The 15,996-nt window shown below is 41.2% G+C and overlaps 1 protein-coding gene across 5 annotated transcripts in view; it reads right to left on the reverse strand.

Annotated features, from left to right (window-relative positions):
- Positions 1-1,447: 1,447 nt before the first annotated feature.
- The window catches only part of Mondo (MLX interacting protein mondo), a 30,648-nt gene continuing 16,099 nt past the window's right edge, over positions 1,448-15,996 (reverse strand). For 3 of the 5 annotated variants that reach the window (XM_070209397.1, XM_032437898.2, XM_032437897.2), the window contains exons 6-12: positions 5,731-5,860; positions 5,566-5,652; positions 3,880-5,502; positions 2,600-3,227; positions 2,405-2,528; positions 1,901-2,030; positions 1,448-1,835 (exon numbers count right to left, since the gene is read on the reverse strand). In XM_070209397.1, the coding sequence (XP_070065498.1) occupies positions 1,702-1,835; positions 1,901-2,030; positions 2,405-2,528; positions 2,600-3,227; positions 3,880-5,502; positions 5,566-5,652; positions 5,731-5,860 (2,856 nt within the window). In that variant the 3' untranslated portion in view covers positions 1,448-1,701. Of the gene's footprint in view, positions 1,836-1,900; positions 2,031-2,404; positions 2,529-2,599; positions 3,228-3,879; positions 5,503-5,565; positions 5,678-5,730; positions 5,861-15,996 lie in introns of all 5 variants that reach the window. The other 2 variants (XM_032437900.2, XM_032437899.2) reach the window with 2 other exon arrangements.

Consider the following 15,996-nt stretch of genomic DNA (forward strand, 5'->3'; position numbering starts at 1 on the left):
TTCTTAGATGACCCCCCAATATTTTGATGCAAATCGATGCGGCTGGTCCTCACGATCCTAACGCACCATGTCCTTTGAAAATCCGCAAGGATATGGCCGAGTTATACGCATTTAAAAATCGGCATTTCATTTGGTCGGCCAAAAATATTGTTGCATACCCTCCAGGGGCGTTGTTATTAGCATTAAACTGTTAGCAGTAACAGTCGACTGTTAAGAATTTTGCAAATCAGCAGCAGCCTAACATTTTTGCCCCTTACGGGTATGCAATAAAAAATTTTCTCATAAATTTTCGTCTGCTTGCTGGGCACTTTTGTTCGCCTGGTATTTCAGCAGAATTTAAGAAATCTCGACAGCCGACGACCGCCAAGCGGCGACCCTTTCGGGTATGCAATGATATTTTTGGCCGACCAAATGAAATGCCGATTTTTAAATGCGTATAACTCGGCCATATCCTTGCGGATTTTCAAAGGACATGGTGCGTTAGGATCGTGAGGACCAGCCGCATCGATCTGCATTAAAATATTGGGGGGTCATCTAAGAATCCTGGACTTGATCATTTTTTCAGTCGCGGCGCCTAAGGAAATGGGCATAATACACAAAATCCTTAATATCTCCGAAACTACAAGGACGATCTGGATGCCCTTTGGCCACATTGTAGCCATGGTCCATACAATCTATTTGGGACAGGACTCGTCAGGATACGTAAGGATATAGCCAAGCTATAGCCTATTTTATGTGCAAAAATTTTGTTAAAAAAGTCCTGTTTTCTCAGCTGTTTGAAGGACTATCGTCCTTCTGGTTGCATATTCGTAAATGGTAGGACTAGGACTATCTACTGTCCAAAGGACATCCAGATCGTCCTTCAAATGGCAAAGTTTTTATGGAAATTTTCGATTTTCTGACTAACCCCCTTACAGAAATTAACAAAATTTTTTTTGTAGAATCCTGAAAATCCTTTAATGCCAATTGATAGTCCTGCTCCTAACGAACTCAAAAAAGTGTATCCTTTTGATATCCTTAAGGATTTGGCCGAACTAAGGCTATAAATAGAATGTCCTTTTCAGAAAATAAGCTTTATCCAGGAAATCTGAAGGACGATTTCGATGTCCTTTTGCCAGTCGATAGTCTTGGTTCATAAGTGTTATTTGGCATAAGACTTGTCAGAATCCTTATTCTTTGTACAGAAAAAGTCTCAATATCTTGGCTGTTTAAAGGACTTTCGCCAGGTTTCTTTTGAATTTAGAATTACGAAGATGTGGACTAACTGCCCGCCCAAGGAGTTCGGTAAAGTCCTTGAAATGGCCAAGATAAGATCGATTTTGTAAATAATGTCCTAGTTGGAAAATCAGCCATAAGCCGATCAAATCCTTGCGGATTTTCAAAGGACTTGGTGCATCTAATCAGTATGGAAAAGGTATCTTCACACCAAGGGCAAAACATGTTATTTTTTGAAAAAATTGTAAAATCGTTACGTTTATTTTACACTTAAGTCATAGAATTATAGGCACTATATGCTGCTTAGCTTTGCGCCAGCTGCAGTTGCAGTTGCAGCGGCGTCTGCTGGTGGCTGTTGTGGCATTTTCTGCCCCCGCGCGGGGCAATTTGTACAATGTGTAGCTGCCAGCAGGGCGAACGGTTTGCATTGACATTGGATTTAGTGTAGCAATTGGTTTAAATTCATATCACGAGCAGCAACAACGGTTAGGAGCCATGCAGATTCGGATGCTGCCCACTGGTGTTCTGCAGAGCCTTAGCCACTTCCTCCTGCAGCGTGCTGGGCGGCTCCGAGACAATGTCCGTGTGCATCGATAGGTACTTTAATTTGTTCGTAACAGCTGAAGAGAGAAAAGGGAGAGCGAAATTAGTAAGTTCCTGTGGGAGCATGATCAGGCGCACTTACCAGGTCGCAGATCTATAAGCGAACAGTGCTGATCCACCCAGAGAAAGGCGGTGCGACGCAGTTCATCCAAACTGGCGCTGGAAACGGTCGACGTGTAAGAGGCCAATAAGGGCTCCAGAATGAGACCCAGCTGTGGAGAAAATCAATTTATACATGAATATAAAAAGAACAACTGTTATCTTCAAAGTGCCGAAAATTACAAATGCGCGATCTGCGATGCGATCTATCGTGAGTTTTTTATAAAACGACAAACTAATGCATTTTTGATAGGTTTTAAAGTAAGTAAACGGACAAATCAAACACGTTTTCCATATTAGCTATGATAGTTATATGATACAGCAAAGTAGGAAACAGACAAGCGAACGGCCTATACTGACACGGTTTTTGATATTTATCAGGAATAGAAATACTTATATGGCCGAGTTGTTTCCATATAAGTGTCACATATTTCGTGAAAAATGTATTTTACTGTTAGTATTATCAGAATTTGTAGGGGAAGCTTACAATCCAAAACTTCCAATCGTTCATCGTATTGTAGCGTACATAGACCTCATATAGCTGACGCACATGCTCCGTGCCCTGCCTTGTAACGGGTGCACCGTTCGCAGGCAGCACCGAGTGCAGGTGCCTGCAGAAAGAAATAGAATAAGAATAGATGAGCAATTGAATCATGATATCTATATATATATTGTGACCTACATGAGGGAGTTGTTTAAAGCATCGCGCTCCATTCGCAACGCCTCGATCTTGTCCTTGAGTACATTGCGCTCCTGGCGCAGCTGTTTGATGTGATCGGCGCCCTTCTGGAGCATCGCCGCTTTGCTTAGCTTCGCATTGGGATTCTGCTGCAGCTGGGGTATGAGCGCGTGCAGGGTATCAAAGCCGTTCTTAATATTATAGCGTCGCTTCTGTTCCGCATGGATGTGGCCGGCGCGACGCTGTGTATCCCGTGGCAGATACTTGAGGCTGGTCGTCGGCGACAACGGCAGCGGCGAGTCCTGTGAGTCGTGGAACGGCGAGTCCGGCGACAAGCTCAGACTGCTGCCCAAATTGGGATTGTTGCCCTGCCCAAAGCCGAGCATCTTCGCTCCAGGCGGACTGTGTAGCGCCGGTGCAGAAATCGCAACTGGCAACGAGGCGGACTTCTTTGGTGAATGCTGGTGCGTCGGCACGGGCACCGACAGCGGCGACGTTGATGCATTGCTGACGTACAGCGATTGCTGCTGCTGCTGCTGCTGATGGTTGTTGCTGCTGCCGCTGGCTATGGCATTGGCGGAAGAATTTGACTGCTGTGTTTTGTTGGCCACGGCTGCCTGCAGGCGTGTATCTGAAGTGCAGAAGAGGAAAATTAATACATATATTATCTGATCTGATATGCCAAAATGGGAAAAGTAATAATTAATAAATTTTGCCTGGATAATTTCTGTGAGCTTTATTTAAAGCTTTGTTAAGAGCATTATAATTTTGCCATGGAATGTGGATAGAAGGTAAAAGTATATATATTCTTGATCAAATGAATGATCGATATGAAACTTTGCATATGCCCGTTCATTTGTTGCAGGCAGTGATTATGTCGCAACCGGCCGGATCGGATTACTATATCATAAAGCATCCATATAGCAATGATCGGTAGAGCATTAAGTTCTATTATTAAACACTTATTTCTTTATCTAAATAACTTGACCAAACTGTGGAGAATTTTCGTTTTACTGTTGTATAAGAGATAAAACCCAGTCGTATAATAAATTGATGTATCGAAAAATGTGGTGCGCTTCAACATATCTTCCCCAAACTAAGCAATTATGAGCCTGGGAACAGTCAGGCACATATCAGCAAAAACATAAGCCATAGCTCTGGAAGGGTGTTTAATCTTCTGTGTGCCTGAGAAAGTCGTTTTCTCTCTTGTTAGCAGTGTCATGCGTTTTTGAATAAGTCTTACATACATCAGAAATATATGTATATGAATATGGTCAACTTACTCGACGTTAGCAGCTGGGCGAGCGTGCTGTTGAGCATGGGATCGCTGGTTGCCTGTTGCATTTGTTGGGTGACAAGCAGGTTGCTGCTGCTGTTGCCGTGTCCATTGTTGACGGGCGAGCCGCCGCCGGCGGCAACAACTGTGTGCTGCTGGTGCATGGAATTGCTGCGCACGCGGGACTTCCCCTTGGCATGGTACTTGGGCACTGCGAATTGTTGCTGCTGTTGCTGCTGCTGTTCGTGATGGATGAGCTTCGGCAGCGACACGTTTAGGGGGAGGCTGTTGGAGCGATGCATTTCCTTGGGCAAGATGCTGCTGTTGGGCGTCGCCCAGGAGGCTACGCTGACAGCAGGTTGCTGCTGCTGCTGCTGTTGTTGTTGTTGCTGTTGTTGTTGTTGTTGAGGTAGCAGCAGACTAGCTACCGTTTGCTGTTGCAGCTGCATATGTTGCTGCTGCTGTTGTTGCTGTTGCTGTGTATTGGCTGCCTGTTGCTGGCGTGTCAGCTGCATGAGCTGCTGTGTGCTTAGACCTAGGCCCAAGGGCAGCGATTGTTGCAGCTGCAGCTGCGGCTGCTGTTGTTCTTGTTGCAAATAGCTTTGTTGTTGCTGCGGCTGTTGTTGCTGCTGTTGCGGGACGCGCGGCACATTCAAAAAGGTGCCTGTGGATGCGGATTTCTTGAATTGCGGATAGGGCTTGTAGCTGATGGAGTTGTAGGGCCCATCGCTAAGCAACGACAACACATCCGCCTGGTGCGGCTCCACCTTGACGCTAAGTTGCTGCTGTTGCTGTTGCTGCTGCTGCTGTGACGGCAACTGTTGCTGCTGTTGCTGATAGCTGTCCGAATAGTTGCTCAAAAAACTTTGGGTATTGTAAGAATTTTGTTGCTGTTGCTGCTGCTGCTGCGTGGGAAAGTGCAAACGCGGCTGCTGTTGTTGCTGCTGCAATTGCTGCTGTTGTTGTTGTTGCTGCTGCTGTTGCTGTTGCTGTTGGGGTGTCTGAAAGGCCTGCAAGACAGCGCCCGCGCTGAGATGCTGCTGCTGATTCTTCTGCTGCTCGGCCAGCATCTGCTGATAGATGGTCGTCTGATGCAGCGTCGGTTGCGCCTTGTCGTAGTTGTGCGGCTCGCGTCGAATTAAACGCTGCGTATTCTTGGCAATGCGTCCGTTGATGACGCTCTTGCTCGAGAAACTCTCGCTGGCGGAACAGCGATTGCTGCTGTCATTGCTGCTGATGGCCCCAAAATGTTTTACTGTATGCAAACGTGGCGATTGGCTCTCGCCCAGCAACTGTTGTTGCTGTTGCTGCTGCTGCTGCTGTTGTTGCTGCTGTTGTTGTTGCTGTTGTGAATCGCTGACTGCCTGTTGCCGTGCCGCCACAAACTGTTGCTCGATGTCGCCATAGGGCATGTTGCTGATGGGCGTGTTCAGCTCCAGCATGTTGGCGTCCACTTGAGCATTGCCGCCACTGCTGCTGGCCACCACTTCCATCATATTGTCGCTGCTGTAGAGCGTGTGCGGAGCACCAACAATTGCCTGCAGGCAATAGTCGTCGTTCTTGAGCATCTCCGCATCGGTGCCCTCCTCGGGCACGGGTGGCAGGCGCGAGCCGGTGGTGGTCAGCAAATCTATATTAATCAAAACTCTTTAGCATAAACATATACTTCAAGATTAATATTTAGAAAATCTACCTGAGAAGGTAATGTCGATATCATCTAAATTCGGCTGCAGCGGGCCCAGACTTGGCTGTATAAAGTCCGCAATGCCTGCACCGCGTGCTTTGGGTAGTACAAAAATAAATAGCTACATTTTATTGCACAAGTTTTTTAATCTTTTTTTTTTAAAATGACACTTACCGATCTCTCTTGAATCTGGAAAGGGAAATGGTCCATTTATTGCCGAGAACAATGTATCCGTTGTCCAGTCGTCTGGCATTAAGTTTCTATCGTTCAGCGGTGACCATTCCAAAAAGTCCAATTCACTTTTCTGTAAGTTAAGTTAAAAAATATATCAGAAATCATTTAGTGTTGGTAAACGTTTTAAATTTGTAATCCTAATCAAATTATCTTTACCCAAATTTTCATGAAATCGATTAACTTAAAGACTCAGTCCCCATCTACTAAAATATATATATAAAATTAATATATTTTATAAAGAGCTTGAAAATTTATTCCGTTCAACTGTAAATTACATTAATTGCTATTCGTATCGTTTTCTACTGTTTTCTACTATAAATAATATGAAAAATGTTAAACGAAGAGCTTTTTGCTCTCAGGAATTTTCACAGTATTTAATTACAAATTTGACTGTATCTTTTTTTAATTTGAACTTATCCATTATTTTGGACACGAAATGCCGTTGTATAGTGTTATCTGATGAGAGAGTTTCAAAGAGAAATTTACACTCAAATGGATTAGCTGGAATTCTTAACTGATGCCATGGCGGACTGTGTCATTTAGTTAAATACTGTTATTAAGCTCTTCACTTAACAGATGCAGCTGTTGCAATTCACTTCGAAGCTCATAAACTAATTAAAATGGGGTTTTAACAAATAACTATGAAACTTTCATTCAGTTTGCAAAGTGAAATTGAACAAAAATTGTGCGAGATTCATCGAGAATATGCGTATTTTAAAGTTTTTGCATTATCAGCGTTACTTGGGCCTCGGCAATCTGGCCTATTCGAAACACCTGAATTGTTACGTGTTGGGGGGGAGCTGTGGCGCGAATTTCATACACCTGGCGGTGCAGGGTATTTTAATCTATTGCATTGTGGACACGTTCTTGAAATGGTCCCTCAACTACCAGGACACCGATTCGAGATCGGGCGATACCTTCGATCATCTGGTTATACTGTCTGCATCGTTCACCCAACTGTTTGCCAATGCCTGGATGCGTTTGCATCAGCAATCCCAGTTGCAGCTGCTGCAGGGCTTGAGCCGTGTGGCTGCGGCTCTACGAGTCTCTTACATGGAGAAGCTGCGTGCCCGCTGGTTTTATTTCTTTTGGGTCTTCACGTGCGTCTACTATGCCGTGGACATTGTTGTGTTTGTGATAGTCGATTTGAATTCACAGCTGGACCATTTGATATTTCTGCTGGGCTTCTTTGTGCGTCTCGTGTGTGCGAATTTCATATTCACCTGCTACTGTTCCCTGGTGCACGTGATGAAGCATCTGTTTCGGGCACAGGCAGCGCAATTGCAGCACTATCTGCTTGCCAAACGCATATCTCTGCCGGGCATAGCCTACAATTTGCATCTGAACGATAAGCTGCTGCTCTTGTGCCAGAACGAGATGGTGAGTGCCTTTGGCGGTGCTTTGGTCCTGCCCTATCTATATGCAACGCTCGATGCCATTGAGGATTGCTATTTGGCTCTGCCCATGGACGGATTCTCCTATACGGAAATGCTACTGATCCTCAGATGGTTGATACCAGTCGCCATTTATTTGAGCATGCCCATGCTTATCAACGATTTGGCTGATGAGGTAAGCGAAACAGTTTTTAGCTTGATAACAAACAGATTGCCAAATCTGATTAATTGTCTCTTTATTTTGATTAAAATTAACTACTATTTACTAGAGTGATTGTTTAGGAAATACCCCATTTTGGAAAACACACTAATTTAACAGTTTGGCCTGACTGAATGACTGACAGATTGATTGACAAACAACGCACTTTCCGAAATAAGAAGCTACATTTTCTCCAGAATTAACCGTTTTGCGAATTAGGTTTCCCCTCAAATGGGATTTAGGGAGAAACGGTGGCAAAACATTGAAAATTTCACACACCGAAGGGAAAACTGGGTAATTGGATATGGCATTTTGTGTTTACATTAAACTGTGGAGGCTCTGTGATCCTCACAATTAAAGTCGGGCTTAATTGGGGCTTTAAAATGGGCTTTAGATACTTTATGATCAAAAGCTGCAAATAATATAAATAACTACTAATCTTGCGTGCAATTTTTTCATTTATCCACAACCAACTGCTGCTGTTTTCATCTTCAAATTCATTTTACTTTGACAACAAATACGTGGGCAGAATGGGAGCGTAATCTTGAGAGATTCAGCTTTTAGACAGGGCACACCTAATACCAAAATCTGTTCTCTTCAAATAATGCTTCAGCCTGCTGGCAGTGTGCTTATTTGTGAGTTATCTCGCGTTTATCTCGCTCACTAATTTTGTTGCTTATCTTAATCAATTTCTGATCGTTCACCTGCCTTTTTTCTGTGTGTCACAATTTAATTCTGTGCTGGTTTGATTCCAGTGCCCAATATGCCATGATCCGTATGAGTATAGTCGAAAATAAGTTCGTATACACAGGAGATATTCAAAAAAAGTTATTATTTAACAACTTTCAATAGTTATTATTCGGACAAATGCGTTTACTCCAAACTATGTACTATTAAAATTTGCATTTATGTTTGTCTTTGTTTATTCTTTAACACGCATCGCATTTTTATCATATTTCCTATAGGGATTAAAATAAAAAAATAACCGATGAGCAATACCAAAAACTCGCGTGAGTACGATGCGTAGGTAGAAAATGCCCAGGATAACAATGTTATGTGCAAATTCATCTTGTGAGCGTTTACTGTAGTCAATAAGACCTGCTGCATGCCTTGCTCAAAATTTAATAATTTAAACATCAAATGTAATTGCAACACTTTTTGCAGTACTGCGAACATACAAAAGTAACTAATTTTGCTGAAACAAAGTTAAAAGGAAAACAATTTTATATTTTGTAAATTAAATGCAATTTAAAAAAAAAGACGGAATTTCTTGTCATTGGCTCAAACCGTAAACGGAACTACCAAAAATATATTTGTTGGGCTTCTCATTGCAAAATAGTAGGTTTTAGTTGAGCTTTCTCCACTTTTTCGCATTTCACAATACTAATTAATTAAAGTGTATATATTTCTAATTGATAATCAAACTCATTTTCTTGAGCGAATCCAATATTCCATCATGGCAGTTAGTTATACAGACGGCTTTTAACCTAACGCAAGTGTTGTTTGCACAGAGAATGCACATTAGACCACAACAGCGAAAGCTTTTCGCGTTTATACACTACCAACGTTATATGGGACTGACCGATATCGATTACTCTACCACTCTGCATGCCTATGTGCTTAATGGAAATTTTTGGTCATATAGCATTCAGTTGCTCACGCAGCTTATATTTATGGCGTCGCTCCTCCATGTGCTGGCCAGCAGATATGTGAACCTGCAATCCGAGACAGGCAGCGAGTTCCATCACATATATGTGATTGCTATGCCGATCAGTCAGTTATTCGTATATATTTGGCTGCGTACACACCAAGAATCGCATCAAGTGCTACTGCAGATGTTGACTCAGCTAGCGAGGCGTCTAAAAGTCGACACCTTAGAGCTAACCCTACCTCGTTGGCTTTGCCGCTTTTGGATGGTTTTCTGTGTTTTATATACCTGCAATCTGACACTTGGTTATTTTTTTTGTTATGCAAAGGACGTCCAGTGCATACTCTTACCTCTCAGCTTTTATGTGCATCTCGTCCGAATCAACTATATCACAGTCTACTATACATCCCTAGTTTATCTTATGATGGTTTTGCTGCAGGCACAGGCATATCAGCTGCGTGCCGAGACCCACATGAATCTGGAGAAGCTGACCAGAAATTTGGGCATTCATGATGAGCTCTTGTTGCTGTGCCATGAAAAGATAGTTCTGGTTTTTGGTGGCGCTTTTGTATTTATTTCTCTGTATTCCTTCTTGGAAGCAGTATGTATATGCTATTTAGCCACAGTGGAGGATCACTCTTCAGTTGTAGAAGTCCTCTACGTGCTCAGCTGGATGATACCAATATTTTGGTATCTATGTATGCCTTTGGTCGTTAATAACCTGGCCAGACAGGTGAGTACTATTGCTTGTTTTCGCCCAACTAGGCCCGAGTTGTTGGGTTAATTTGAAAATGTGTTTTGTCTTTTTAATTGAAGGAAGAGAAACGTATCCATTAATTTACCATTAGTCATACGAGGGTTTGAGCTACTTAAAGCCTGTCTATAACTATGAGTAATAGAGACTTGAAAGTTAAGACAACTATTCATCTATATTAGAAGTAGAACGGTTTTATCTTACTGATAAATTCGTAGGGTATCTCTGAGTCGGGAACAAACGCGTAAAGCACTTCTGCTCGTTTAATTATTCTTTGCAATGCAAAAGGCTAATGTGAAAGATAAATTCCACAAAATTAGCTAATTAATTTAAATACATTTAGATCAACCAAGTGATTTAATGTTTGCATGAGTTAACCCAAAGCGCATTCAGTTTTAAATACGACTTTTAACCAAACGCTGGTGTAATTTGTAAGCAGAATGTTTGTAAAAGTGCAACAAGGAAAACTTTTTAGTTTTATACACTACCAACGGTATATGGGACTAACCGACATCGACTACTCTAACATTTTCAATTGCTATGAAATCAGGTGCAATTTCTGGTCCCTTAGTTCCCAGTTCTTGATGCTAATTATTTTTATGTTCACTCTGCTCGGTACTGTGGGTGAGAAATCCATCTTTTATTTGGATATGCAATCAAGCACTGGAAATAATTTCCATCGTATTCTTATCGTGAGCCTGCCGATTGTTGAAATAGTGATTTATATCTGGCTTCGTTCTCAGCAAGAATCGCAACGGATTCTGCTGCAGTCGTTTACTCACTTAGCCGGACAATTAAACGTGAATACATTGGAGCTATCGTTGCCTCGTTGGCTTTTTCGCTTATGGATTGGCATCACTATTTTCTATGCCGGCAATATAGTATTTTTTTATAATTTTTACTGGACCATAAATCTGCAACTAAGCTTTAGATTGTCTGTCGTGGCCCTTTACCTGCATTTTGTGCGCGTCAATTTTATCATAACGTGCTACACATGCTTAGTTTATGTGGCAATGGTCCTGTTCGAGGCGCAAACAGAGCAATTGAATGCCATCGAAGATGGCTCTCGGATTTCCCTGGTGAAATTGGCGAACAGCTTGTACATTCACGATGAGCTGCAGTTGCTATGCTGCGAGCAGATAGTTCAACTTTTTGGCGGAACTTTAGTATTCATAATTCTATACAGTGTACTGGATGCTACATGCATTTGTTATGTAGCCGCATTGGTAGAGCGATTCTCAGTTTCGGAAGTAATATTCATATTTAGCTGGCTTCTGCCACTTGGTTTTTATCTAAGTATGCCGCTGATAATCAACAACCTGGCCAGACAGGTGAGTGACACGAACAACTTAAATATTGTTGAATTTAAACATTTTCTGTGATCACAAAATTATATCCATCGAATCAACAAACTAGTTTTTTTTTCTTTTTTTATTAATATTACTTTAAATATGTGTACTGAGATGGTTTGGAGTCTAAGTTCCTGAAAATTTCAAACATACTAGCTTCTAAAATTCTACTTTTAAAAAATGTCATCCCCATCGGGACCTCAATCTGGTTCTTCAGTAAAGCAATATTGCTTGACTAACGTTCAAAATTTGTTGGATACTTGGCATGGTAAGGGTACATTCGTGTCGAACATTGCCCACAACTCGCAACAGTTTGTTTTGGCATTCAATTGATTAAAATGCCACAGTTGTGTACAAATTTAATTAATTAAAATTTATATAGATGGATTTTCTTTAGGCGAACCCATAATTTTTAAATTTAGTTATTTGTGGGAGTCTTGGTCATAAGCAAGTCTAGTTTCTTGAAGAGAATGTGGGCGACACCACGCGGACATAAGCTTTTTACCCTTATACATTACCAGCGTTATTTGGGGCTAACCGATATCGATTACTCTACCGTTTTGAATTGCTATGTGCTCAATGGCAATTGGTGCTCTTATGGCATTCAGTTTCTAATGGTGCTGGTTTGCATTACACCTCTCATCGATGCACAGGGCAAGGCCCACTTAGAAATGCACTCAAAGACAGGAAACTGGATTTACGACATAATTATCCTGGCCATCCAGTTAGCTCAGTTATTAATATACATCTGGCTACGTTCACAGCAAGAATCACAACGTGTGCTACTGCAGATGTTGACGCAGCTAGCCTGCCGCCTAAAAGTGAACACTTTAGAGCTGGCTGTACTTCGTAGGCTTTACCGCTTTTGGTTGGGCATATGCGCTTTCTATTTCATTAATTTGATATTTGCTCAATTATATTTGAATTCAAAAAGCCAGAGGACATTTTTATTCTTTTTCGTGAACTACTATTCTCTTCTCTTGCGCATCAACTATATTATCACCCTCTACACGTCCCTAGTACACTTGGTTTTGGTCTTGCTGGAAGCGCAGGCGAATCAGTTGCTAATCGGTTCACAGATATCTCTTGAGGAGCTGGCCAACAGTTTGAGAACACATGATGAGCTGCTGTTGCTGTGCGATGAGGGGATTATAAAAGTTTTCGGTGGCGCTGTCATAATTTGTCTTCTATATTATCTAATGGATGCTACCTTTATTTGTTATGTTTCCACATTGACGGAGCGATTTTCCTTTACGGAAGTGCTATTTGTGCTCAGTTGGCTGATACCATTTAGTTTATTTCTGGGAATGCCACTGATATTCAACAACCTGGCCAAGCAGGTGAGTTTTTTTTTATTATTTCAGTTGTGATCAATTGGGCTTCATGAGCAAACTAGACAAAGTTTAGTCAGTGTGTGCCGACTTTCAGCAGAAGGGTAATAAGCCCACTTAACACCAATTCATTTTTTAAACTATTATTTCCAGCTAGAGGATGTTTACATTAATGCTGATAAGATATCGATTATGAATTATTTGTAGCATTCATTTTTATACCAAAGCTCAACTTTGTTGATTACTTAAACTTTAAGTTTTGCATACTAAGCCTCGTGTATTTCTTTTATTAATATTGTTAAGTCCTTTTAGATATATAAGATATATCTGATTTGACATATGCATTGCGTTTAGCAATAAAAAAAAAAAATCCCTGACGATTGTTATCCGAATATACATTTATATAGATTTTGTTTTAAACCTACATAATACACCTGATCAAGAGTATTCCCACTAATAGTCCGATAATATTCCAGTCAAGCGCACAACATTTGCCATTCATTATAATTTCCACTAATTGAAATTAAAGATCTGTTGATAGATTTCACATTTTTACTAGACTCATCAAATGGGGGGTACACAATTTTGTTGCATTCAGTTAACCCGACAACGTTTACCAAAACGCAAGTGTTTATTTTCAACAAAAGAAAATGTTTCCAGAAGCGACGCAGCCAAAACTTTTAATATTCATAGACCATCAACGTTATTTGGGACTTAACGATATTGCCTACTCGCAGGACTCTAAAAACTATATAGTCCAAGCCAATTGGTGTTCCTACACAAGCCAACTGCTGGCACTGGCCATTGTCGGCCTTTCCCTGTATGGAACTCTAAGTGGACATTGTGTTGATAACGTGGAGATGATTTCTAAGCCGGTGAAAGCTTTTTACTTTCTACATCTTTTGATGGCACCAATTATTCAGATATTACTCAACTTTTATCTGCGCATGCGGCAGCAAACACAACAGTTGCTTCTACAGAAATTGTCCCAACTGGCCCAGCGTCTACAGTTGGACACGCAGGCATTGCCACGCCCCCGTTGGCTTTATCGATTTTGGCTTAGCAGCTGCGCCTTTAATGCTGTGCACATAAGCATATTTGCAGTGATATATTGGAAACTTTGTCCACAAATCGAGCAAATATACTATTATATGTGCTTCTTTGTGAACTTCGTGCGCATCTTTTTTGTCATTACTTGCTACACATCGTTGGTGGATGTTGTCTCGAGTCTGTTGCAAGCACATTCGGCACAGCTGATCCTGACAGAGTCTCGACCAAGTCTGAAGCAGTTGGGCAACAGTTTGTGCCTTTACGATCAATTATTATTGCTGTGTCACGAGGAGCTCGTTAAGGTTTTTGGCGCCCCAATGCTGTTCAGTTTCCTATATCTTGGTCAGAATTCCATATTTGTCACCTATCTGGCCACTCTGGAGAACCGTTTCTCCTATGGGGAAGTTGTAGCTATAGTTTCTTGGATGTCAGTTAACGTTCTATATATGTACATGCCGTTAACAATTAACAATTTGTCTGTCGAGGTGAGTATTACAGAATATATTTGGAAACGTTAACTGCAAAATCAGTTACTTATATTCAGCTTTGATAATCAAGTCTTTATAGCTATATATTAACGTCTCCATGAATAAATTTAATTTTTTTATGTATTTTTTTTATTATTTATTTATCTGTCCATAACTCTACAAATCATTTAAAAATCGATAATTATCGAATGATAACTTGTTTATTTAGTGGCGAGGATTGCCTTTCACCCAACTTCTATCAAAATGAAATTAATTTTAAGAGGACTGTCCGATTTATGATATGTGAACATATTACAAAAAGAACAAACCCTTGAAGACCTGTCTAAAGAAATCTCCTAGTAGCTGAGTAGAGCACGTCGAAAGTGGGCATAAATATTTAGACAGGTGTCTACTAGGTTTTAGTAAAATTTAAGCCTGTTTCTTTTAATGCTTTGACTAAATAACGCAATACTTTACGACGCTACATCTTAACCTATTTAATATAAATTTTAGCCCTTTTGATGCCACTGTGAACCAATTGTATTCGAAAACCCAAATTTTAGTCCTATTTAAAATATTTTTATGGTATTCTACATAAATGTGTAGACATGCATAAATAGCTTTTGAGGTTTTTTATAAAAATAGCAGATGGCACTTCCGCCCACAAGTCGCACGCATTAAATTAATTAAATTTGTTAAGCACACTTTTATCGTGCATCAGGGTACTAGATATTTTCATCAATTTTATCAGATGCTTAGCTCTAAGTACCTTGTGCCTAAGTCAGTACGCCAGGCAACGTGTGCCACAACACACCGAAATTATTTCGACCAAAGAGAAAAAATAAATAAAAATGCAAGACCAAAGGCTGCTTGCCTTTTTGCACTACCAGCGCTTTTTGGGTCTGACCAATATCGATTACTCGAACTGCTTGCAACGCTACGTGGTGCATGCAACCTGCGGCTCACGCAATGCACAGCTGTTGACATTGTGCCTTATATTTGCCGCACTCATAGAGCCGTTATTAGCCACACGCGTGGATTACGTGGGCATAGAGTCAAGAGCGGGCAAAGTCTTTTACCAAATTGTTGTATTTGCATCACCCACAACTGAGCTGCTGCTGCACATTTGGCTGCGCATGCAGCAGCACGTGCAACAGACTCTGTTGAATCGACTATCAGATTTGGCTGGGCGCTTGCAAGTGAACACCACGAGCTTGAGTTGCCCTCGCTGGCTTTATCGCATCTGGTTGGGCATCAGTCTGCTGTATTCATGGAATTTCCTGATTTATACGATCGACACCTGGCATGCAAGCAGCCAGCTGAAGCAGTTGCCCAGCCTGATCTGCCTGTGCATGCACCTCGTGCTCATGAACTATGTCATCACGTGCTACACAGCTCTAGTTTATGTCGTGATGAGCCTGCTCCAGGCTCAGGCCGATCAGTTGCGTTTGGGAGCTCTAATTACGCTGGAGGAGTTGACCAACAGCTTGTGCATTCACGATGAGCTACTGCTGCTGTGCCACGAGGAGATTCTGCAAGTCTTCGGCGGTGCTTTAATATTTCCCTTTCTCTATTTTGTGCTGGATGCCACATTCATATGCTATATAGCCACGTTCGAGGATCGCTTCTCATATAAGGAAGTGCTGATGGTGCTTAGTTGGTTGACACCCCTTTTCTTATATATGGTCATGCCCTTGATGATTAACAACGTGGCCAAGCAGGTGAGTTATTTAGTTTATAGGAAAGGCAGTAATACAAACAAAAACGTAAACAGAAAATCCTTCCCTTTCCGACTTATCGATTTTACGTAAAGAAGTTGTCTGCTTGATTATAAATAGGATTACATTAGCTGATTTTTGCTTAGGTTCGGCGATATTTTTGAAAGTTGTGGGAAAATCAAAAGAAAATGTCAATATTTGCATATATGTAGCTAAATTGATCCAAACTGCATTTCAAATGATTTAGTCATTTTTTAAGAAAACAAAATGAAATTTCGAACGGGAAAGGGGGAAAT

The sequence above is a fragment of the Drosophila virilis genome, chromosome 4, assembly GCF_030788295.1.
Source record: "Drosophila virilis strain 15010-1051.87 chromosome 4, Dvir_AGI_RSII-ME, whole genome shotgun sequence".
NCBI lineage: Eukaryota > Metazoa > Arthropoda > Insecta > Diptera > Drosophilidae > Drosophila > Drosophila virilis.